Genomic DNA, 26,425 nt, shown 5'->3' with positions numbered 1-26,425 from the left:
CATTCGTCCAGTGACCAGGACAAATACGTTAGTGTTTAGTCGTTTATATATTTACGCTAGAAGTTATATTGAAATAAAAACATCATTCTGTACTTTTCCTTAGCGTCGACATAGTCTTCCAAATGTAACAACCGTCATCTGGATTCTTTCCTTATAAAATAAAACGTTAACCCACCGTAAGGAAAAGGACTGGTTGATAGTAAATACACTAACGCTAAATGTTTTGCTATATTTTATAAACATGCTTAATATTTAAACGATAGTAAGGTAATAAAAGCTATTTTATTTCCATTTAACTTATGTACCTAACTTTAATTTACCTTAGGACCTCATTAAGTCTTTTGACTCCAGGAGGCCCTTTTGTATATGTTCCAACCTTACTATCGTATGACGTACGCTAGTGTTACTGCACTATCCTATCCACTACCCAGAGCTAGCGAGCGCTGCCTCGGATACGGATAGCGAGGGTTCCCGAGCGATGGTCGACGCCCAACGAGATGACCCTGCCCTCCGGCGGCAGGACGTCCTCGCCAGGATACAGAGTCTGTATGTAGAAGATCCTGACAGAGAGATCGGTGTGGTGAGTTAAATTAAAATATCTACACTAATTAGTGTAAAATTACTCTAACCCACTCTAAAGTGTCTATACAGTGTATAGACACTTTAGAGTGGGTTAGTTTTCCGACTGTATGTATGGTCTTTTCATTATGTCCTGTAGCTTAAACGACTATCAATCAGTCGGCTCTTTTTCTTAATTACAGGCAGGGGAATTAGTAGAAGAAGTAGCGGAAGAGAATAAGTCTTTACTCTGGTTCTTACTGAAGCAAGTGCGACCCGGTATGGATCTAAGTAAAGTGGTGCTACCGACATTTATATTGGAGCCAAGGTCGTTTTTAGACAAGTTGTCTGATAATTACTACCATGCGGATATATTGGGCAAGTTAGTATTTGTATATATATCTTACTAATATTATAAATGTTTGGACGTATGGATGGATGGATGTATATCTCCAGAACGGCACGGCAGAAGCGTTTTTTTGTGCATCTTCTCCTCCGTGGATTAAAGATAGGCAACGCATATGAAATTGCGTATGTCTATGGGCAATCACTTCGCTATTTCAGCGACTTCAGGTGACCGCTCGATCGTTTGTCACCTTATGATATATAAAAAAACGACTGAACGGATTTTGATGAAATTTGGCATACATATAGAACATAGTCTGGAAGAATACATAGGTTACTAATTTTGTTTTTTTTTATAATTCCGCGCGGACGGAGTCGTGGGCGACAGCTAGTCTTACTAATGTTATAAATCTAAATGTTTGGAAGTATATGGATGGCTGAAAGTGAAAGAACACATAGGCTACAAATTGAAGCATTGTTGAAAACTGGTAATTTTTAACTTTTCAGGGCCCAATCTCTAGAGGACCCTTACCAAAGGTTTAAATGCGTACTCCGCTGGTACCTTTCGGGCCTTTATCGTAAGCCGAAGGGCCTCAAAAAGCCCTACAATCCAGTACTAGGAGAGATATTTAGATGCTGCTGGAAAGATAAACAAGGGGAATCGTATACTTATTATGTTGCAGAACAAGTAAGTACCTGTTTCCACTAAAGTTACATTTGTGATTTTTTTTTTGCAAAATTTCTCTATGATTTTTTTTCGTATTTTTATTATTAAAGTTAATCTTGTAAATTAAATTGATTTCTTTTAGAATTATATGTTCTTAGGCTATTTGTTTTCCTAAAGTTTTTTAAAGATTTTTTTTCCTTTAAGACCTTTTATATTCTGTTTGTCTCATATATTATATTTTTTTAAAATTGGTTGTTATATATATAAATATGTTTAAAAGTTCTATTTGATTGCTTAAGGGTTATTTTTGTTTTCAGGTATCCCATCATCCACCAGTTTCTGCCTTCTACGTTTCAAATAGAAAGGATGGTTATGTTATTGAAGGTAGTTTGTTGGCCAGATCTAAGTTTTATGGTATGTATTCATTATTTAAATTATATTAAAACCATAAAAAAAAAACAATGACTGTATATTATGACACTCTTTGTAAGAATACGAATCGAATGACACCTCACTTGTCAAAATCTGTTCACTCGTTTACTATACAGGATGTTACAAATTAACATACATACAAACATACATACACGCGGACAACATTACCCTTCTGTCACTAAAAATGTGTGTTTTGAGTTTTTCTCGTCATTTAAGTCTTGAATGATGGTAGATTTAAGATAAATTTTGCTAACTTAAAAATAATTGCTAAAATTGCACTTGTTTTCTATTTTTTTATTGATTTTTTTATTTTAATAATAATCATTGCTTCATGTTATTTCAAATTATCACCAAAAAGATGTCTGCCGTGATTCAGTCAGCACGAAATTAAAAAAAAAAACTTAATAAGTAGTCTATGTGTGCTTCCAGACTATGTTCTATATGTATGACAAATTTCATCAAGATCTGTTGAGTTGTTCTGGAGATATCTTCTAACAAACATACATCTAAATATTCACATCTTACTAATATTATAAAAGCGAATGTTTGGATCGATAGATGGATGGATGGATGTTTGTCTGAATGTATCTCCAGAAAGGCTCAACAGATCTTGATGAAATTTGTCATACATATAGAACATAGTCTGGAAGAACACATAGACTAATTATTATGTTTTTTTTTATATTTATATTAATAAGATTTCTGTATATATTTTTGTATTATTGAAGGTAACTCTACGTCCGCCATATTGGAGGGGTGCGCACGTATACATTTACTAAACTGGGGGGAGACGTACATAACCACAGCTCCGTACGCACATTGCAAAGGGATAGTTATTGGAACACTCAGTATGGAATTAGGTGGCAAGGTAAGGTAGTTTTTTTATTACTTCGTCTGCGTGGAAAAAAAAATCTAGTAATAACTATATCTTATGTCACTAAGAGATAGTGTAACTTTCTAACAGTGAAAAAATTATTCAAATCGGTTCAGTAGTTTTTGAGTTTATTCAACACAAACAAACAGATCTTTTCTATTAATAATATTATTAGCTGTTGCCAGCAACTCCGTCCGCGTGGATATATAAAAAACTTAATTAGTGTAGCCCATCCATCCATCCATTCACATTCATCTAAACATACGCATTTATAATATTAGTAAATTAAATAAAAAGCAGCTCTTCAAGGCATACATTTGAATAAAAAAAATAAAAAATGAATAAATAGTATCCCATGTCCGTCTCCTGGCTCTAAGCTACCTCCTCAACAATTTTCAGGCATATCGGTAAAGACGTTCTTGAGTTGTAAATAGTGTAACTAACACGACTTTCTTTTATATATATATATATAGATATATAGAAACAAAAATATCAGCCTTGTTGATATTTCAAAATATGAGTAAAAATTTTTTTTTTTTTTAGTTTTAGACGCGTTTTTTTTATTTGTGTATTTTTTTTAATTACAGGTTCACATAATATGTCAAGATACGGGATATCAAGCGGATGTTGAATTTAAATTGAGAGTAAGTTTATTTTCTAGATTTTACGGCTTTCAAAAAACTTTTGTTTTTAGAAAAATATCGAAAAAATGACAACCCTAAGATTTTTTAAATATTATTTCATAGCTAACTGTTCGCTTACGACTCCGCCCGCGCGAAGTAAAAAAAACTTGTAGTCTATGTGTTCTTCCAGACTATGTTCTATATGTATGACAAATTTCATCAAGATCATAGCATTTATAATATTACAAGAAGACCTAGTGAAAATGGGGTTTTATTGTATTACTAATTTTCTTCCAGTCTTTCCTCGGTGGTGCAGATCAAACTAATGCAATATCTGGAAGAATTAAAAAAGGAAAAGATACAATAGCTAGTGTAGAAGGATATTGGGATGGAAAGATAGAAATAAAAGATAAAAGAACTGGGGTAAGTAACACAGTAAAGGTCCATTGGCCAACGCACGGCTCGCAATGGATTTTACTTTGCTTTGTATGGACATAGCTTTGTATGTATAGCATTTATGAATAAAAAATGCGTTGCGTGCTGATGACGTCACACAAATCAGATGCTGACGTCACACAAAACAATCGTAACTTAATAAAAAACAGTTGCGGGCCTATGAACGTACTATTTTTTTGTATAGGAATATTGTTTTCTTATTATATTTGAGAGTTTCGGTGGCTCAGGAGTTAGCAGTTGACTCTGCAAGTCCCGAGTTCGAATCCCGTCATGTAGCAATGTGTTTTTATATATGTACATTTATCCTATGTTAGAGTGAAGTGAGAAAGTCAAATGTGTGAAGTCTTGCACTGGGTCAGCATTCACTATCACATAGTCTCACTTAGGGTAGATTCTACCCTCAGTGGAGTATAGTGAGCTGATGATGATATTTAAATAATTTTCTCTTTCAACAGGAAGAATCTAATCTTCTAGATGTAAATATACTAAAAGAACAGCGGATGCCGAGGTATTTGATGAAATTAGACAATCAACAGGAGTTTGAGTCTCAGAAACTTTGGATTAAAGTTTCCGAAGCTATACTCAACGATGATCAGGTGAGCAATAAAAAAAGACATTAAAAAAAATCGTATAAATTTATTCGTAAGGTAATTGCACCAGTTACGGTCCACAAGTGATCTTTTTTTTTAATTCGCTAAAATAGCGAAGCGATCATTTTATAAACATATGCAAATTGCAATCAAAATCTGTCCACACGCTCCGGAGAGTACACGAAACAAACACGTGCAGACATACATACAAACAAAAACAATGGCGTTTTTTGTCCTATGTGAAATACACAAACACGTAAATTTTATTTATGTATAAGTCAAATGACTTTACTTTTCCTCCACCAGGTGGCGGCAACAGAACAAAAGACAATAATAGAAGAGGCGCAAAGAGCTCGGGCGAGGAACCTCCTCTCACCATGGGTACCACGGCTCTTCCGTAGGGACTCGCGGGCAGTGCCTGAAGGTGAGACTTAGTGCCCTAGTACGCCCAGAGGTCAAAAGACTCGTGAGAAATGAACCATAGGTTTGAAAAGACTCCTGCGGCCAAATCACACATAGGTGTCAAAAGACTCCGGTTAAATGACCCATAGGTGTCCAAAGACTCCTGAGGTTAAATCACACATAGGTGTCAAAAGACTCCGGTTAAATGACCCATAGGTGTCCAAAGACTCCTGAGGTTAAATCACACATAGGTGTCAAAAGACTCCTGAGGTCAAAAGACCGATAGGTGTCAAAAGACCCGTTTGACGGGAAATAAAGTTGTTATTTTAAAAATAAATAGTGTATTGTCTCTTCCAGGTATTATAGATCAAGGTTGGAGATACAACCACGCTAATACTAGGTATGTATATATGTATGTAAGTTTGTATATCTTATTGTCTAAAATTTAGGACATATCCTACAATTCAATTGATTTTAAAAATATAACTGATTTTTTTTATTTAAGTATTGTTAGGAAGATAATCCGACAGTGCCGGTGTATCGCAACACTAGCGTTATTAAATTATCAACGTTTATGTTCCCTCACTACATCTGACACAACACTTTGTTACGAAAGTGCGCTTGCAGCAAATGATTCTCACTAATAATGTCTAGAAGTACGGATCTATACTAATATTATAAAGCGGAAGAGTTTGTTTAAACGCGTTAATCTCAGGAACTACTGGTCCGATTTGTTTTTTTTTTGTTGGATAGTCCATTTATAGAAGGCTTTAGGCTATATAACACTATGCTACAGCCAATATTTTTTTTTTAATTCCGCGCGGACGAAGTCGCATGCGACATCTAGTTTGCGTTATACACGAAATTGTCTGTATATCTGTAAGTTGGCGTTTATTCCATACGCGGGAATAGTAAGTTATTTCTTGTCGAAACGAAGTCGCGGGCAATAGTAATCTCTTTCAGTCCATGGCAACCGGAAGAGATAGTGGAATATGAGGAGGAGTTTGTGATATCATCAGCTCTGCGTCGTACGGAGAGACCTCGTGAACCACCTCCACCGTCAGATTCTGATAGCAGGGATGAGTTGGCACGCAGATCAAAGACATCCACGTAAGTACGCATAGGCTAAAGAATTCCAGCTTAATACCTTCACCTGTTCCTGACAGAGTCTTGACAGACAGATAGACGGACAACAAAGTGATCCTATAAGGGTTTTTTTCCATTCGAGTTACGGAATCCTATAAAAACTAGAAATTATAATAAATTTATCTAAATATTTTTTTTTCGTTTTTGGATTCAAATCTCAATATAACAGTGGTAGAGACGCTTTAACATTTTCGCAGGAATTGTTCTCGCTCAGTGAAATACCACGACCACACAGAAGACACGCCTCAAGTGGAAGCAATTCCAACTACAGTCTGATGGGTGCGTCCCGGAGGCCTAATTTAGTCCTCTTTCCCTTCCCACTCTTTTTCTTGGAAATGGACTTGCCGGATGAGAGGATGCATGGAAAGGGAAAATATTTTCTTTCTGTGCATCCTCTCCTCCGTCGATTAAAGGTAGGCAACGCATGCAATTGCGTATGTCTATGGGCAAGTCGCTTCGCTATTTCAGCGATTTCAGGTGGCCGCTTGCTCGTTTGCCATCTTATGATATAAAATACAGTTGGATTTTCACTTATATAATGTTAACTTATTTCAGACGTACTTTAAAACAAGCTTTGATAGCAATTGATACGTCATTACGCGAACAATCAATAGCTTTAGAGAGATTAACAAGAACTGTAGAATTGTTTAGTGAGAGCCATCGTATAGCTGAACAAATGAGGCCATCCCCTCGTCCAGTACCTTATTCCCACGCATGGGATATGTTTGCGGGTTTCATCTTAGCTATGTTAGTACAGGTCTTGATAAATTGGCTATTCTAAGACTGTTTAACCTTGAAATATGAATTACGCATCTTTGATTTTTAATTGACAGGACATGCTAAAGACATTTTGTCAAGAACTAATGTTGAGTTCTATGTTTACTTGTTTGTAATTTTTTTTTGAGTGTGTTTGTCCTTCGCGAATTTAATGATAAATGCTTTGTGACACTATTTTAGATAGTCTTGGCTCCTGAACTATATTTGCTTAGTCCTTTTCTCTATAGTCAAAGGATTCACGCGAACAAATTTTTTTTATAGATTCAGTGTTTATGAGAGAAAATTAATATATTCCTAAATAGATATATTAATTTATGTAAAATGATAGTTTAACTACTATTTTAAATGCTAAAGTTTGGATCGATATTTGTCACGTATCTCCAGAACGGCTGATCAGATCTAAATAAAAGGAATGGACATTGCAGAATAGTAGATATTTTGTTTAAAGTAAAAAGAATTCACGGGGGACAAACTTGTATCGTAAATAAAAGATCTACAGTTTTTTTTTACATTCCAAGGGTTTTTTTTTTTATTTTAACATTGTTTTCATATTTCAAGGTACGGATTAACTTTGTAAAATACTGCAATACTTTTATACGATGTATAAATAACCAGATAATTGTATTATTGATTTAAATCAGGGGTTGACAACCTTTGGCATATGGTTGAATATTTTTTTTTTAATTTCTTGTAATAATTTCTCGATTAAATTATGAAAAAAAAATCATCATCAGCTCACTATACGTCTCCACTGAGGGGCTCGCAGCCTACCCTGAGTTAAGGGTGATTAGGCCATAGTCAACCACGCTGGTCAAGTGCGGGTTGACTTAACACAGTTGACTTTCTCAGATATGTGTAGGTTGGATGTTTTCCTTCACCGTTAGAACGTTGGATAAATGTACATATGTAAATCGAAAAACACAGTACATGGCGGGATTCGAACCCAGGACCTGCAGATTGCAAGTCAAGTGCTTGACCCATGAGCCACCGACGCTCGAAAAAAAAATAAACATTTTTAATTATAATAATCAAGTCAAAACTGTAACATGGAGTTTTTAGAATCATATAGGCATTTTTTTTTACTTTTCTTAACATTTTTAATATGCGCGAGTAAATCTATGAGCAATAGCTTAGTAATACTTCATAGCGATTTTAAAAAGGCCTCGAAATGTTCAATTGTTGTATCCGATTTTTTTTTAATTAGATTATTAACAGATTTTTATTAATTTACTAATATTATACTATTCCAACTAAGCTCTATGCTTATGCTAGGATATGGTTTACAATAGTCGAATGCCAGGATTCGAACTCTCGACCACCTGATCGGAATACAATAAATAAAAAAATCCTTTATTGACCAAAAAAAACATTTTCACAAAAATTTTGTGGGCTCTGTCTCCTGAACTAGTAAATACTGTGTTTCAGGAGACAGCACCTTCTCTTATCTATTATCTATTATCACAATATCCTTAACCATAAAGCTATAGACGCTTTCTACGATTATTAAAAAACATTTGGCTATCAATAGTTTTTTTGGTTTTAAATTATATTTTCTGTATTTCTTTCGGAGTTGAAATAAGTTAAATTGATAAGATATATGTTTAAATTACAGGTCATAATTACAACTGTTTTTACTCATAAAATCTTCTTCTTTCTTCTTATTGTTCGATATACAGGGTGTCCCAAAAGGTTACGTACATAGGAAGGGGGATAATAGGGGTGGTCACAAGGGTCAACAGAAAAATGAAATAAAAATTCCCATCTGGGTATTAAAAAAAGTAAATGCCATTTTTTAAAAACTTAAAAATTTTACACCTTCTGGGGCAATTTTGTAACCGATGACCTACAAATATTGCTATATTAAAAAAAAAAAGCTATTATGTTATCGTCAATAACCCTTTATCATTATGAAATAAAAAAAACAATACAATTAACAAAGATTTTAAGTTTTTAAAAAATGCCATTTATTTTTTTAATAACCAGAGGGGAATTTTTATTTAATTTTTCTGGTGACCCTTGTGACCACCCCTATCATCCCCCTTCCTATGTACGTAACCTTTTGGGACAACCTGTATATATATTATATCGATAACGATGCGAGGCTTACCGCTGTGATGTATAATCATAACGTTAAAGGTTGTCAACTTCTGTACGATATTTAGTATTCCCACATCACAATGTTTTTAAAGAGATGGGAGAAACCAAAGCAAATTTTATAAAGCACTATTAATGCCTATAACACTTTCGATTGATTTTAAAAAAGGGTTTTTTTAATTACAAGTCGTCGAGAAATATATTCGTAGTTGATCCAATCTAAAGTCCTGTACTTTTTAATTTAATGTCTGTTGACTAATTAACAAAGTCTTTGCAATACGAATTCAAATTCAATCGATGGTAATGTTTTATTGAAAAGTTTTTTGACGGCTCCTACGAGTATTGTTACAAGTCAAAAAATGACATTTTTCAAAGTGTTTTATTAAAGTTTTAAAACAAAATTTAAAGGAATTGGAATTGAATTTGGAAGTTAGAAATTAGAAGAGTTCAGAACAATAGGAAAGAGTCGATTTTTTTTAATACATCACTCCCCCTTTTAGTAAGTCAATCGAAAGTTTCACTTGCCAATGCTACGTAAATTTAATTATAAAAAAATGTATTTCTGATTAATATAAGACGTGTACGAAATAGATTTGCTATTCCATTGTTTGTAATATAACTATATATATATAAATATGTATGTTAATTTGTCACTACGGAGATATTTATAATTATTACATATTCAAATAAAAAAATCTTTTTTTTTTTAATTCTTGTTTATTAACACGTTGAGCGCCACACTGACTGACAGGCTGACACTAGACTTTCTGTTTAGGTCGCGTCAACCATCGGTGGCTGACACTAGACTTTCTGTTTAGGTCGCGTCAACCATCGGTGGCTGACACTAGACTTTCCGTTTAGGTCGCGTCAACCATCGGTGGCTGACACTAGACTTTCCGTTTAAGTCGCGTCAACCATCGGTGGCTGACACTAGACTTTCCGTTTAAGTCGCGTCAACCATCGATGGCTGACACTAGACTTTCTGTTTAGGTCGCCTCAACCATCGATGGCTGACAGCGTGTAACATGAGAACTAAAAAAAATTTTTGTTTGCACGGAGACAAGAACTGTGATGAACTGATTTGTCGCAAAAAGAATAACAGCCACGAATCCATTTTGAAGAAATTTTATCTGATCGGGCTAAGCGGTAAGAAAAACAAAACAGACTTGGCGCGTAACGTGTTGAAACAAAGGCTATAGGTATAACGTTAAAAATGTAAACTATTTTGTGCTGCGATCGGAAACACCGGCCCTTTAATACCAGTGCGTATAAGCGGCGCTCGTGGCCTGAACGGGATTATCTTAGAAATACGCGTGGTGCTCAACGTGTTAAAAAAAATATTTTTTTTAATTTTGTACTTATACATGTTTTCGTAGTGGCAATTCTGTGAGCAACATGCTTTACACATAAACGCGTTATTTCATATGTAAGAAAGGATAAGTACAAACCGACTACAATAACATGAGACCCATTTGTTTCATACTTTGACAAAAGACACAAAATGACTATCTCCTTTTACTAATATTATAAATGCTAATGTTAACATGGATGTATGGATGTTGGAAGGTATCTCTAAAACGGCTGAATGGATCTTGAAATTTGACATACATATAGAAAACATAGTCTGGAAGAAAGCTAGTTTTTTTGATTCCACGCAAACGGAGCCGCTGGCGTGAGCTAGTATTAATATAAGTTTCACAGAAGTGTGATAATATGTGTCATGTTATTGTGGGCGGGTAGTAATATTTAATTCCTTGTAAATCATCGATGCTTAAGAACACTTGAAATGTTGCTATATCGAAATTTTTCCTTGACATTTAATGTTGCTAGTTTCCGAATAAATTGGATGAATTCTAGAAAGATTCTAGTGAGTTTTTTTTTTTTTAAATTCGTTTAAATTTAATGTTGCCATGTATCCAATGTTTTATAGGTTAGATGAATAAAAATCGATAGATTTCTACCAAACTATAAATATATTTTTTTGTATAATAATTTAAATATCAACACTGATTTTAATTTTCTGCGTTTTTTTTTTAGTTGAATGTAATGATTTTTTTTTTTTAATTATTCGTGTTGATATCTCAAGTGGCTTATAAATCATATTGTTGACATTATGTTGTTTCATCCAGTGAAATATATATATATTTTTTTCAATTCCTATTTTGTTTTATTTATAACCCAAAACTAACGTGCTATGTTCTGAATCCTTTAAATTATTCAAACTATCGTGAGATATTATACTAAAGTGATATATAAACGGCTAAACACTCACGTATATACGTCCGGTGGCACCGACTAGTTTCGAGTGAGTACCACTCAAAGTCGGTGCCGCCGGACGAATATACGTCAGTGTTTAGCCGTTTTTATATATAAATACCTTACTAATATTATAAATCCGAATGTTTAGATGTTTGAATGTATCTCTTAAGGCTGTAAAGATCTTGATGAAATTTGTCATAGATGTGGAACATAGTCTGGAAGAACACATATACTAATTAACCTACAAAGATTACTCTTTGAATCTCAAAAGTGGAGGGACTACAGAGGCCTCTTGTTGGGATAAATTACCTTAGTGTTGTCATTTGAAAGACAAAATGATATTTAGTTAATCTTCTTTTAACAGTGGTAGAGCCCGCTTTAACATCTTCGCAAGAATTGGCCTCGCTCAGTGAAATACCACGACCACACAGACGACAGGTGTCAAGTGGAAGCAATTCCGCGTACAGTCTGATGAGTGTGTGTACCGGAGGCCTAATTTAGTCCTCTTTCCCTTCCCACCCTTTTTCTTAAGGAAAGGATGGGAAGTGGAAATAGACTTTCCGGGTGAGAGGATGCATGGAAAGGGAAAATATTTTCTTTCTGTGCATCTCCTCCGTCGATTAAAGGTAGGCAACGCATATGCAATTACGTATGTCTATGGGCAACGGTCACGTCGCTATTTCAGCGATTTCAGGTGGTCGCTCGCTCGTTTGCCGTCTTACGATATAAAAAAATGGCTGCCATTACAAAAAAATTTAGCGAGTTTTCAAACGAATAGTCAGATTATAAAAACACCAAGCTTATAACTGATTGGTGACTTAACATGCTTTTGTAATTCAATTATTTCCAATTCACGCGTAACATAGTTTTGTTGTTAGCAATGATTTTAATTATTTATATTACATACTAACTTTAACACGCGTTTTTTCTTCCTAATAAATATTAATTTATTTATATTTATTGTGAAGGAAAGAATCCGTATTATATCTAGTAAGAAATTATCTTGTATGTATGTTTGTTCGCCTTTAAAGATCGTAAAGGAGCAATGACATTCACAATAAGAAACAGACAAACAAATCCATTTTACGCATAGCATTATAATAAAAAATTGTGTTGTTGATAATCAAATAATTATTTAGTACTAGTCAGTGTTTCGTTAAATAACGAATTAATTCTTTTGCAATGAGGTTTAGAAGTTATATGTTTGTTTTTATTACATTTGGTACGTTATTTATATATTTAAATTATAATATGAGAAAATCATAGTATTTGCACTTTTGCTATTATATTTTATAAGGAACTGATAATTTTTAATTAATTAGGTTATTTTTGATAATTTTTCAGCAAATTTTATTGTGTTACAATCTAAATCAATTTCATTGAATATGTTAATAAATAAATCAATAGCTAATAGAAATGATAATAAGAAAATAACTATGAAAGAAAAGTTAAATAAAAATACATATTACAATAGACAAGCCAATAGTGATTGTGTTGAACTCAGTGGCAGTACTTTGTGTATAATATTTAAGGATAAAGGAAAACTTACCGGATTAAAAAAACAAACAAATAAACATAACAAAAATGATGTAGTAGATATAACACGATTAAAAGATGATTTGAGGTTATTAACACGTATAACCCGAACGAATTCGAAAGTCGATAAATTTTCAGAAGATTATTTAGACGTTGGAGATTTAAGCGCAACAAGAAAAGAATCGGACATTTTTAATAATCCTGATAATATATATTCTAAATTAAAATTAATCATCGCCGGTTACCAATCGAATAATGGTCCAGCTCAAAAATTCAGAAGTCGTAAAGTCAATGTTGCAGATTTAATTAACTTCATAGATTTTAGATCGCACAATACAGATTCTTCAGAAGAATCAATAGAGAGATATAAAAAGAAACGGAAAAATAAACCTAAAAGATTCGAAGTTGTTGAAAATACTGACGAATCCATCGAATCTCGGAACTCTGATTCTGAGGAATCGTCTAATGAAATGTCAATTCCTTTAAAAAATAGAAATATTATACCTAAAATATTCTACGTCCAAGGTCCTACAAGACACATACCGTCAGACGAAAGACGTAGCAGACTTCCTCATTTCATGCCTAAAAGATACCATTGGAGTTTAGACGATATAGATGATTTGCCATATTTCTGGTTCAATGGACCACAAGGATATTTCGCAGGTGTATACAAAGTTTTCATATAATATTAAAAAAAAACAATAACATGGTGCATGACTCAATTGCGTTTTATTAATCAATTAGCTGTCGCCAGCGATTCCTTCCGCGTGGATATATATAAAACTTAATTAGTGTATGTGTTCTTTCAGATGTTCTATACGTATGTCAAATTTAATCGAGATCCGTTCTAGAGATATCTTCAAACACCCATCCACATCACATCCATCTAAACATTCGCATTTATAATGTTAGTAAGTTAAATAAAAAGCAACTCTTCAAGGCATAAAGGCTTTCTTAAGAAAGTGGTGTTAGTTACACTATTTATAACTCAAGAACGACTTTACCGATATGGCTGAAAATTGGTGAGGAGTTAGCTTAGCCAGGAGACGGACATAGGATACTATTTATTAAAAAAAAATTCGAATTTATGCCTTGAAGAACTGCTTTTTATTTAACTTACTAATATTATAAATGCGAATGTTTAAATGGATGTGATGTAGATGGATGGATGGGTGTTTGAAGATATTTATAGAACGGCTGAACGGATCTCGATTAAATTTGACATACATATAGAACATAGTCTGAAAGAACACATAGGCTACACTTATTAAGTTTTTTTTATATATCCACGCGGAAGGAATCGCCGGCGACAGCTAGTTTATATATATAGATTGTTACTAAATCAATTAAATTGTGTCAAAGACGTTAACTAAAAACACATTTTTTATAATTGGACAAAAGCGGGAAGATCGAATTATTTATTCTATAGAGAGCCAAAAGCACAAGATTTGCAGATTAGTTACCGGCCTTTTGAGTTTCCTTAATCGTACTGGTTTGGTAATATCGCCGAATAACCTTAATCTAAATTAAATTGAAACATTCAAAGGACAGATTATATATTTTTGTACACAATTAACATAAGTATTGTAACTAAAGATTGCAATATAACTAAAGGACATTGTAAAACAAGATATTTACAGATAAGATAAATCCAGATAAATATTTGATAATTTATATCTCAATTATTTAATATTTTAATCTATAGATTGTATATTATAAAGTACATATTTTAGCAAGTAAATACATAATAAAATAATTATTTGTCAGTTCTTAACTCCATTTCACAATAAATTAAATTACCGCTAACCATAGACAAAGAACGGAGAAAGGTCGACCTGTCAAATCCAATTTCCCTTCCTATCCTTTTAATTATCAGTAAAACTTGCTGCTGCCCAATTTACATCTTTGATGTAAGTTAATATAATTTAAATATTTTATTTAAAAAGCATAAGTCATTGTAATTTTTTTAGGTTATTTTTATTTAAGACACCACCACGGTATAGATAATGTTAAAAACTTTAGCAATCATACGAAAATCCATTGATAATAATATTTATCGGAGTAATCCAATGTTATTTACACAGTTATTGCAAAATGACGTTTAAAATGATTGTGTTGGTGTGTTTTATTTTCATTTGGTATGTAATTTTTTTATATTGTTAAAAATTTAAACATTTTTGAGTTGGTCTTTTGACTCGTTTATTTTATCTGTATTACATTAAAGTTTTTAATGTCTTTATGGTTTTACAAAGTTATTTTAACTTTATTAATTAACAAAGTATAGTTTTAAAGGGATCTTTTTACATCGTGAAATAAAAAATCGTTTATAAAAACGAAAAGACATCTAAATAATTTTGTTTATAAGGTAAATATATTCAAAGAATCCTTCAAATATCTATCTGGATAAGAAGTAGAAATTAGATTCAAATGAAAATTATAAATACGTCTTATTTTAACTAATCCAGTAACAATAGAGTGGGCAAAACAAAAATTGCTTTTGCTTTTAACCGACTTTAAAAAGAAGGTTATTAATTCGTCTGTTTTTTTCATTGAATACAATTTCTTTCTAGTATATCATCTCAGCTAAGTTCAGCGTATGTGGTAAGCAGTCAATATGATTGGGGAGAACCTGATACTCCGATATTCCGTAAGTACACTTGACTTGGAATCTGTAGATCCTGGGTTCAAATCTCCAATGTAGCAATGTTTTTTTACATATGTACATTTATCTTATGTTACGGTGAAAGAAAACATCGTGATGCTGCACATATCTGAGAAAGTCAAATGTGTGAAGTCTTGCACTGGACCAGCATTCACTATCTCATAGTCTCACTTAGGGTAGACCTCCCCTCAGTGGAGTATAGTAACCTGATGATTATGTTAGCCGCTAATAGAGCTAAAACGTCCTACTCAGTGTCCCTTTGCTATATTCCTAAATCGTAATCTTGGACGTAAAATTAGTCGTCGTTTGTTAATAAATTTGTATATTATAACAGCGATTGAGTCTAGAAGTAGGATGAGTAGAGAGACAGCTGAACAGCGGCTGATGGCTGTCAAACAAGTACTGCAAGAGTACGGCGTTGATGCGTACATCGTACCCACCGCTGATGCACACAATGTAAGTTAATGCTATTTAATTAATACTAACTGTCGCCCGCGACTCGGTCCGCGTGGATATATAATAAAACTTAATTAGTATAGCCCACCCTTCCATCCATCCACATCACATTTAAACGTTTGCATTTATAATATTAGTAAGTTAAATAAAAAGCAGCTCTTCAAGGCATAAATTCGAAAAAAAATGAATAAATAGTATCCTATGTCCGTCTCCTGGCTCTAAGCTACCTTCTCACCAATTTTCAGGCATATCGGTAAAGTCGTTCTTGAGTTATAAATAGTGTAACTAACACCACTTTCTTTTATATATATAGAAGAAGTAACGTTTCGTTTGTTATAGTGTGTCTATTTAAGATAGATTAGTTTGACAATTCTCTAGATATGGATTGTTTAAAATCGATTAAGAATTTTTATAGATTTTCGATGTTTGTTCTCATAGAACTTGCAATCGAAAATTTTCATGATTATTGTTTTTGAATAACAATATAAATAAAATTGTCTCTTTCTATTTCTACTTTATCCTTCATAACTACATAAAGAAATAAGACGTTAAACCAACAGAATATATTTAATTTTAATTAATTGTGTTATATACATAGCCAAATAACTGTAATAAATTCAATAAGTAATAAAATACCTAAATTATAGTACGCATTTCTTTGATTAATATTATTACAAGAGCGATTCTCGATACTTCACAGTTGTCCGCACACGTACGGTCCAACACTATGACAACTGTCCATTAAGTACAACATTAATCCTCATACAAAATTAATATCGGTATGTAAAATCCTTGTTCCCAGTCGCAGTATATAGCAGCGTCTGACGCTCGCCGGGAATGGCTCTCCGGTCTCTCTGGGTCTTCAGGGACAGCTGTGGTGACGTCATCACATGCCCTGGTCTGGACCGATGGAAGATACTTCACACAATTCTATTTACAAGTCGATACAAATGTATGGAGTTTGATGAGACAAGGTAAGGGATGGTGTTATTGTAGCTTTGTCGAAGTCCGTCTCTGTCTACCCCTTTAGTTGATGTTGTCGTCCACGACTTGGTCGTCGCAGAATTAAAAAAAATATCCTATAACATTCTCGCGTACATCCAGTCAGAGTCCCATCAAAATCTGTGCACACGTTCCCGTGATTATAAGCAACAAACACAAACTTACAGACAGACAGACAAATAAAGCAAATACGATTTTTATCCATGATATTACATACATACAGACAGTCTAATTTTATTAATATTTATTGACTAGCTATCGCCTCCGCCTTCATCCGCGCGTATTAAAAAAACTTAACTAATAGGCTGTCTGTTCTTTCACACTAAGTTCTACATCTATGTCAAATTTCATCAAGATTCATGCAGCCGTTCTGGAGATACCTTCTAACAAACATACATCCATGTTTATAGGTACGGATTTGGCAATACCTGCGTGGTTAGTAGCAAATATGAGACCAGGACAAGTGGTGGGTATTGACCCTACAACATACACAAGGACTTCGTGGAGAACTTTAGAGGTAATATTTTAAACGCCGTATAAAGAAGTATAAAGTTATTTGGTATCTTAAATCAAATAAGCACAAAATATTTTATAATATAGCCAGTCCATTTGTAAAGGTCAGTGCCCTAAAATTTTACTGGGTTACACCGTTTATAATTTCTTGACTTTATCTTACATTTAACACTAGCTATGTCCGCGACTTAGTCCGCATGAATTTCTGTCTTTGGGAAGCAAACCTAAATAATCTTCTATTTGTAAAAATGACGATACTTCCATACAAACCAACCCCCATTTCAACCCCTTACAAGCCGTTTTTCGTATTAAAAAGTAGCCTATATCTTTCCCCAGATACTAAACTATATGTGTACCTAATTTCATTTAAATCGGTTAGGAAGTTTTTGTGTGAAATAAACACAAACATACAGAATTACTTTCACATTTATAATATTACCAAAATTCCTTTATCAAATATATCTGTGTTTTGTCAAAGGTGAGAGGGATGACGAAATGTTTTATACAGAGATCTCAGAAATCAACGGTTAAAGTTAGGTTATTAAAATTGATATCAACGGCAAGCATTATTTGCAGACAGCTCTCAGCCAAGTGAACGTAATTTTGAGACCAATCTCACAGAACTTGGTGGATATAGCGCGAGCTAATATTGGTGACCCCGCGCCTCCTAGACCAAATAACGCGTTGTTACCTCTACCTATAAACTTTACTGGTAAAAATGTTACACATAGTTTTAAATAAGTTAGTTAATTTTAGTATTTAATTTTAAAAATATTAGTCTACGTGTTCTTCCAGACTATGTTCTATATGTATGACAAATTTCATCAAGATCCATACAGCCATTCTCGAGATACCTTCTAACATCCATCCATTTAAACTTTCGCATTTATGCACAATACTTGTTGTCGCCTGCCACTCCGTCTGCGCGGATTAAAAAAAAAAGTTAACTAATAGCTTATGTATTCTTCCATACTATGTTCTACATCTACATATGTCATATTTTAAGCAGATCCATCCAACCGATCTGAATTTATCACTAACTAACTAATTAGAATGTATCACTAACAAACATCCATCTAAACATTCGCATTTATAATATTAGTAAGATTGCAAGAAAGAAGAGAAATTTCTTACTTTCGAGTGCATTTTATAGCGATTTTTTTTCAGGCAAGCGATCATCAGAGAAAATCTCGGAACTAATGACACAGATCAGGTCACGAGGAGCTGCAGCGTTAGTACTTACTGCGTTAGATGATATTGCTTGTAAGTTCACATTAAAAACTACCTTCAAGAGCACATATTTTTATAAAATAGCTGTCGCCCGCGACTCCGTCAGCGTGTTTGTCTAAAAAAATAAAAATTTAGTGGTGGACTACCCTTAACATTTAGGGGGATGAAAAATAGATGTTAGCCGATTCTCAGAGCTACACAATATGCTCACAAAATTTCATGAGAATCGGTCAAGCCGTTTTAGAGGAGTATGGGAACAAAAATTGTGACACGAGAATTTTATATATAAGATAGGAAATAGCATGTGTAGTGTTTGTCTCGAACGTACACGTAAGTACACGGCAGAGAGATTGGGCATCAGTCGATGTTAGACCTTTGGACCGGTAGCACGTGACTGTACATTAACGGGCCACATGTAACGCAACGAATGCTACAGCATGGAAATGACATCTTTTGCTTCGTTCCTTAAACGAGCTTGAGGAGTTAGACAAAGAATTCGCTCCGAAGCTATTCCATAACGAACTTCAATAATGTATAGAACTGACAATTACTTTGGATAAGTCACGTGATTGTCGCGCCTCAGTTACATACATTTTTGTTAGTTTAATGGTGAAAATCAAATAGGCACAAAATATTATGTGTTATAGCCTGTCCATTTATAAAGGTTAGCGTTCAAGAGACAGACAGGGCCGGCGTTAGGTTAGGGCGTGGTTGAGTCCAGGGCGCTGGACAGAAAGGGGCGTCACACGTCTGCGTTATAAAGACTCATATAATCTTCTAAAGGAGGCTGGGGTGGGGGGTGGTTTCTAAGGATTAAAAAAGGAGTTATAAAAATCTCGTCCAAGGCATTAGTACAGCTAAAAATGATAAAGCCCATAGATTCCTAGACCCTATAATGTATCCGTTAGGGTCAGAAACTAATTTCTTCTTATATAATTTAGTTCAGATTTTTTTATTTAGATTTTTTATTTTTTTCAGACACCCTTAATATCCGTGGCTCAGATATACCTTATAACCCTGTATTCTTCTCCTATTTGGTGCTAAGACCTGATCAAGTAAGTTATATTAAGAATTGTTTAGTTAATTCAAACAAAAATTAAATTAAAAAAAATAGTTTATCTTTTCAACAATAGATGGCATTACTAAGAACTTTTGACCGATAGATGGCGTTGTTCTCTATTATATCACAAGGTGGCAAACGAGCGAGCGGCCACCTGAAATCGCTGAAATAGCGAAGTGACCGTTGCCCATAGACATACGCAATTTCATATGCGTTGTCTACCTTTAATCAACGGAGGAGAGGATGCACAAAAAGAAAATATTTTCCCTTCCCATCCATCTCAACCGGAAAATTCACTTCCACTTGTCATCCTTTACTTATAAGAAAAAGGTTGGGAAGGGAAAGAGGAGTAAAATTAGAACTGAGGTACTAAACTCATCAGAGTGTAGTTGGAATAGCTTCTCACTTGAGTCGTGTCTTCTGTGTGCTCGTATTGCAGGCGAGGACAATTCCTGCGATGTTAAAGCTCGCTCTATTAAATTATAATAATAATAATTATAATAATAAGCCTTTATTCAGATATTTTTCATTACATTACATTATATTATTTAAAGTTTATGTCAAGTTAGTTAGGTTTATATCCGTTTGTCCCCTGTGGACAAAGGCCTCTTCCAAACTCCTCCATTCCTCTCTTGCTTTTGCCCTCCTACACCAGGTCTGTCCGCCACTTCCCTTATCTCGTCTTTCCATCTTTTGAGTTGTCTTCCTCGTTTTCTTTTACCGCTTTTTGGATACCAGTAGTTAATGAGTTTGCTCCATTTGTCTGTTCCACGTAAAGTGTGTCCCGTCCATCTCCATTTAAGTCGTTTTATTGTTGTGATGATATTAGTTAGTTTAGTTGTTTCTGCAATAACTTTGCTTTTTATTTTGTCCGATTTCTTTATATTTAACATGCTCCTTTCCATTGATCTTTGACAGACTTGTAATTTACGATAATGTTCCTTTGTGGGGGCCCAAGTTTGGCAGCCGTATGTTAATACAGGGAGTACACAGGTGTTGTATAGCTTTCGTTTAATTTGTACACTCATATCTTTACTCTTCATGATTTCTTTAAGCATCCAGTATCTCTTCCAGGCTTTACCTATTCTTACTTCCTCTTCGTTCTATTAAATTAGTTTAGGTTAATTACTATTTTTCAGAGTCCACCAAATAATGTGGTATTGTCTTGGGGAGATGGAACTCTGGCTGCTAACATAACACAACATTTAGCTTCTGAAGGAACCCAAATAGCGACAATTCCTTATCAAAATATATTTGATTTTTTGAAAAATATGACGGTAAATATAACGAAATCAAATATATAATCTTACTAATATTATAAACTAGTCGCCTACAACTCCGTCCGCGTTGAATTAAAAAAAAAATTAATATGTTGTCTATGTGTTCTTCCAGATTATGTTCTACATATATGACAAATTTCACTGTCATCCATCCAAACATTCCAATTTATAATATTAGTAAGATGTTTGGATGGATGTATGTTAGAAGATATCTCCAGAACAGCTGCATAGATCTTGATGAAATTTGTCATACATATAGAACATAGTCTGGAAGAACACATAGGTTACTTATTAAGTTTTTTTTAATTCAACGCGGACGGAGTCGCGGGCGACATCTATTATAAATTATAATAACTAACTTTCTCTCAAAACACACTTTTTTTTACTTTTTATGATTTAAAATTTTCAGAGTGAACTTCCTAGAGGTAGCACCATTTGGTTATCACAAGATGGAAGCCATGCGATACATTTAGCTGCAGAAGCGGTGAGAAATTAAAATATACATACAAATTTATAACCTCAAAAAGTTATTTTGTACAAAAATCAATGTATATTTATCTTACTAATATTATAAATGCGAATGTTTAGATGGATGGATGTTAAAAGATATTTCTAGAACATCTGCGTGGATCTTGATGAAATTTGTCATACATATAAAACATAGTCTGAAAGAACACATAGACTACTTATTATGTTTTTATTCCTCGTGGAGTGAGTCGTGGGCGATAGCTTGTTAGTTTTAAATTCCTAAATTAAGAAAGTTTTTGTTATTGCTACTTGACACAGGATGGCGCTATGAATACATTATCAACCGTATCTCCTGTTGCTCTTATGAAATGTATCAAAAATGAAGTCGAATTAAAGGTAAATTATAAATTTCCATTCACGAACATCTTACTAATATTATAAATGCGAATGTTTGGATGTTTGTTACAAATAAAAGGTATCTCCAAAACCGCTGTATGGATCTTGATGACATTTGTCATAGATATAGAACATAGTCTGGACACATAGACTATTTTTTTTTATTTCACACGAACAGATGTTGGTGACAGCTAGTTGTCTATGGTTTTTATTAAAGTTTTTTAAACTAATATTGTTGAGCTCGATGGCGTTGTATGTTTTGCACTAAACGTTGAATCGTCAACTCAAATCGTATATTCAGTTATATTTGCTCCGCCATCTTGAAAATATTTTACAATTTTTGAGAAAGTAGGTAGCAACTGGCTTTTGGCCTTGACAGATGGAAATATTTTCGACACGCGTATAAGAACCTTCATGACATTATTTATAAGCATCTTAGCGACAAAAATCGTTTAAAAAGATATATTAATGTGGGATAGGCGAGAGATCTACAAGAATCTATATATATAAAAATCAATTACTGTTCGTCAGTCTCGCTAAAACTCAAGAACGGCTGAACAGATTTATCTTATCTTGGTCCTGAAATGTTCGTAGAGGTCTAGGGAAGGTTCATTATTTCACAATTGCCAGGAATTAATTAGGTTTCTTTTCACTCCACGCGGACGAAGTCGTGGGCGACAGCTAGTTATAGATAGATATATTTCCTCTCTGAGTTACAAGCTTTAGTGTTACTATTATTTAATATTTGTCAGGGATTCCGTTCAGCTCATATCAAGGATGGCATAGCTGTAGTTAGATTTCTCCGCTGGGTGCATGAGAGTGTGTCATCGGGTGTCAATGTCACCGAAATAGATGTCTCTGATAAACTGGAAGAGTTAAGACAGTATGTATTCTGACATAATTTATACTAATATTATAAATGCGAATGTTTTGATGGATGTATGTTTGTTAGGAAGTATCTCCAGAAAAACGGCATGTATCTTGGTGAAATTTGTCATAGAACATAGTCTGGAAGATCGGAGACGCGGGCGACGGCTAGTCTGCACTGATATACAAAGAGGATAGATTTGTTTGTGTGTGTTGAATATTCTCTAAAACTACTAAACCGATTTGAAAAATTCTTTCACTTTTGGAAACCTACACTATCCTCGAGAAACATAGACTATTATTAATTTTTTTTTTCCGCGCTTATAAAGGCAACACATCTACAAAAGCAGATGTCTATGGGCAGCGGTCGCTATTTCAGCTAATTAAAGTAGACGCTCGCTCGTTTGCCAATTTGTTATTTTAAAAAAGTTGTTATTTTTTCTGTATTATTTCGATGTTCATTCGACGTAAAAACTTACTCGTCAAATTTTTATTGAACCAAAAATTAACTATGATTTTATTCTTTTTTAAAATCTAATTCTTTTAAATAGTGAAAAACAGTTATATTTCCTAAAAACTTTTAGCGAAGAACAATATTTCATGGGCCCATCTTTCGCGACGATAGCGGGCGCGGGAGAAAATGGCGCCATTATTCATTACAAGCCGTCACGAGAGGGCGAGCAGAGAGTTGTCAAACGTGATGACATGCTACTCGTTGATTCCGGAGCACAGTATATGTAAGACTAAATACCATAGACAAAATACAATTTACACTAAAACTCAAAAAAAAATCTAACATAACTATAAACGTTACCTAATCTTATTTTGTAAGCAAATGTATGGATGGATGGATGTTTGTTAGAAGATATCTCTAGATACACAACGTAGTCTGGAAGAACACGTAGGCTATGATATTGAAGTGAGTACAATTCCCATAGGATAAGTTTTATTTAAATATTTACTCAATAACTCGGCAATAGTTTAACATATCTTATTGAAATTTGCCACACATATAGAACATTGACTCGAGTGACATATGACATACTTTTCATTGTTTTTTTTTAATTCTGTGCCTACGAAGTCGCGGGCAAAAGTGTACTATATCGATAATGGATAAGCCACATTAGTTCTTTCATCAAGTTTAGTGTAATAAAGCAGGGAATTAATATATTTTAACTATGCCAGGGACGGTACTACGGATATCACACGGACAAGACACATGAGTTCATCTCCCACACCTGAACAGAGGTTGACATTCACACGAGTACTCAAAGGTCAAATACTTTTAGGTACTGCTGTGTTCCCGAAAGGATCTACGGTAAATTTAGTATAGTTTATACATTTTTCCAAATATAATAGTTTTGTACACACTTTTTACGTCACTTTTTTAAATTTATTGAAAAGGTGTAGGTTTAGAGAAATGGTGTAATATTAATATAATAGTTAAAGTTAACGGTTGTTTAAATAACTTTTACGTTGTTAATTCAGAATGCCAAATTAAATAAAAATAGAATTACGAAAAAATTTCAAATAAATCCTTTTAAACTGTCATTTTTTAACAGAATACTTACAATATTTAATATCATATTTCATAAGATCAAAACAATTTTTTTTCTACATAGGGTAATTTACTAGAGACGTTAGCTCGCAAGGCCTTATGGGACGTAGGATTGAACTACGCACATGGAACTGGTCACGGTGTGGGTCACTTCCTCAACGTACATGAGGGTCCTTCAGGAATAGGAGCTGCCCTCATGGCTTCAGACCCTGGGATTGTACCAGGGATGATATTCAGTGATGGTACATATCTTTTTAAGAAAATCTATTCAACACAAATGCTGAATAAAGTAAAATTAACACGCCATAGAGGGCGTTAGTGGATTCTTCATTTTATTTTATGCATTAATGAAATTAGTTTCCCCCAAAAATATAAAACATATCTGTAAAACCACCTAGTATAGTAAATTATCTTATTTTTTTTTATTATTAGCAATCTGGTGGATGAATTTTTTGACAATACTGGCAGAATGACAGCAACGCTATGATAAAAAAAACACAAGACCAAAGATTTTTGGCGCGCTTTCTAAAAATTGACATTAATGGGGCGCTTTCAAACAATTTTGCTTTAAAAGTTTTCATAAATATTAATTGTAAATTATATTTTCAGTATTATCGTATAGAAACAAGATTTATGTTTTATTTTCGTAGGTTTTCAAGTTGTTCATTTATATGTTCTATTTGCAGAACCTGGGTATTACGAAGTAGGAGAATATGGTATCAGACATGAGGATCTGGTGGAAGTTATAGAAATAAATAAAGACGCTGATCATATATTTGTAAGTATTTTGACTAACAATATCTCAATATTACTTTTATATCTTGTTCCAATCCAAATATGAAATAATTTTACTATATTTGACGCATCAACTCGTAAATAACAAAATATTATCTCATCATATTATACAATACCGCTTTATTTTGTCTTATTCACAAAATAAATATACAAGTGAAATATTGTAATACCGGCATATATCTAAGATGGAATCTGTTTAACTTAATATCATCATTGGATTTAAATGAAGTATACACTTACCTTGTTATAACGCAATTAACCACTGATCTCTATAAATAGATAGATTGCTTGGAAATTACATTTGCTTCGTTCCAATTAAAATGCGCCTATTGATGTTATGGGACAGTTAATTCTACCTACATTATTAGTTCGAACCCACACCAACACTATAAATATTTACCATCAGTGCCAAAATGTCGTAAATCAAATAGACACAAAATACTACATCTTACAGCCAGTCTATTAGTTTTTTTTTTTATTTATAGGCAAAGGGTATGGTGGGTAACTTCAGTGGTGCAGGCGCTGTTGGTTTTTACACTATATCTCTTGCTCCACATCAAACAGCATGTTTGGACGTTAGCATACTGGATGACAATGAGGTAAAATCTATATAAAAAACAGTGTTTGTCTGTATGTCTTGGTCTTACACAGATTTTGATAAAAACTAAGGTCTAAGAATGTTAAAGAAAAAAAAGATAAAGTCAGGTTAACTTCTTCAATAGCTTATAAAGAAATGATCATGAGGAAGTTGTAAATTTTAATACATTTCCTATTATTACATACTACATTTGCCAGCACAGGTAAGAACACTCCAAAAAAATAAATAGTCTTTGGTTTTATAAAATCTTCCATATCTTTGTAAATAATGATTAAATTATAAGAATTTATTTCAGATCAAATACATAAATGATTACCACGCTAGAGTTCTCAGGACTTTAGGACCGATTCTATTAGATCGTGGGCTGACAGAGGATTACGAATTCCTTGAAAAGGAATGCGCGCCAATCCAACGAAGCGCCGCCATCTTAATTTCTGCTACACCTTTGGCAGTAATCGGAGTATTAAGTCTATGGTTAAATATGTAAAAAGTAAAAAAAATAATTTATTATATTTTCAATTATAAATTAATATTTACTTAAGAATCATTATTATATAAAATTGTATTTTAATAAAAAAAATTAGGATATAATCTTACCTATTTACCTTAATAGAAGGGAAATGTTTTTATGTATATGCAAGTGTCCTTTTTTCCTTTGTATATCCAATGCCCTACTTCCCAAGATGATTTGATACTACCAGAAAGTATCATTTTCTATCCTTTCGCAAACTCCGTTTCCCTACAAAATCAGTCTGTGTCGACAGTAAATACTCTCGGCCAT

General features: G+C 33.5%; 2 protein-coding genes across 4 annotated transcripts in view; both read left to right on the top strand.

The window, feature by feature from the left end:
- Orp8 (Oxysterol-binding protein-related protein 8) overlaps positions 1 to 9,996 on the top strand; it is a 33,795-nt gene extending 23,799 nt beyond the window's left edge. For 2 of the 3 annotated variants that reach the window (XM_013307442.1, XM_013307435.1), the window contains exons 10-21: positions 432 to 580; positions 762 to 940; positions 1,411 to 1,591; positions 1,888 to 1,984; positions 2,731 to 2,870; positions 3,464 to 3,520; positions 3,797 to 3,922; positions 4,411 to 4,551; positions 4,852 to 4,969; positions 5,305 to 5,347; positions 5,911 to 6,057; positions 6,649 to 7,141. In XM_013307442.1, coding sequence (XP_013162896.1) covers positions 432 to 580; positions 762 to 940; positions 1,411 to 1,591; positions 1,888 to 1,984; positions 2,731 to 2,870; positions 3,464 to 3,520; positions 3,797 to 3,922; positions 4,411 to 4,551; positions 4,852 to 4,969; positions 5,305 to 5,347; positions 5,911 to 6,057; positions 6,649 to 6,874 — 1,604 coding nt within the window. In that variant the 3' untranslated portion in view covers positions 6,875 to 7,141. Of the gene's footprint in view, positions 1 to 431; positions 581 to 761; positions 941 to 1,410; positions 1,592 to 1,887; positions 1,985 to 2,730; positions 2,871 to 3,463; positions 3,521 to 3,796; positions 3,923 to 4,410; positions 4,552 to 4,851; positions 4,970 to 5,304; positions 5,348 to 5,910; positions 6,058 to 6,648; positions 7,142 to 9,954 lie in introns of those variants that run through there. The other variant, XM_013307451.1, reaches the window with a different exon arrangement.
- A 4,834-nt stretch (positions 9,997 to 14,830) lies between these two features.
- Positions 14,831 to 26,156, top strand: LOC106114547 (probable Xaa-Pro aminopeptidase P). The gene is made up of 18 exons (XM_013307810.1): positions 14,831 to 14,897; positions 15,330 to 15,406; positions 15,756 to 15,877; positions 16,680 to 16,851; positions 17,290 to 17,396; positions 17,969 to 18,104; positions 18,560 to 18,655; positions 19,601 to 19,677; positions 20,822 to 20,959; positions 21,372 to 21,446; positions 21,749 to 21,826; positions 22,579 to 22,709; positions 23,278 to 23,430; positions 23,879 to 24,011; positions 24,316 to 24,493; positions 24,938 to 25,029; positions 25,532 to 25,645; positions 25,940 to 26,156. The coding sequence occupies exons 1-18, from the start codon at positions 14,854 to 14,856 to the stop codon at positions 26,129 to 26,131; spliced, it is 2,115 nt and encodes a 704-aa protein (XP_013163264.1). The 5' UTR covers positions 14,831 to 14,853; the 3' UTR covers positions 26,132 to 26,156.
- The last annotated feature ends 269 nt before the right edge of the window (positions 26,157 to 26,425 follow it).

The sequence above is a fragment of the Papilio xuthus genome, unplaced genomic scaffold, assembly GCF_000836235.2.
Source record: "Papilio xuthus unplaced genomic scaffold, Pxut_1.1 DF829673.1, whole genome shotgun sequence".
Lineage (NCBI taxonomy): Eukaryota > Metazoa > Arthropoda > Insecta > Lepidoptera > Papilionidae > Papilio > Papilio xuthus.
The sequence above is the reverse complement of the archived record's forward strand: the minus strand, read 5'-3'. Positions and strand labels throughout refer to the sequence as shown.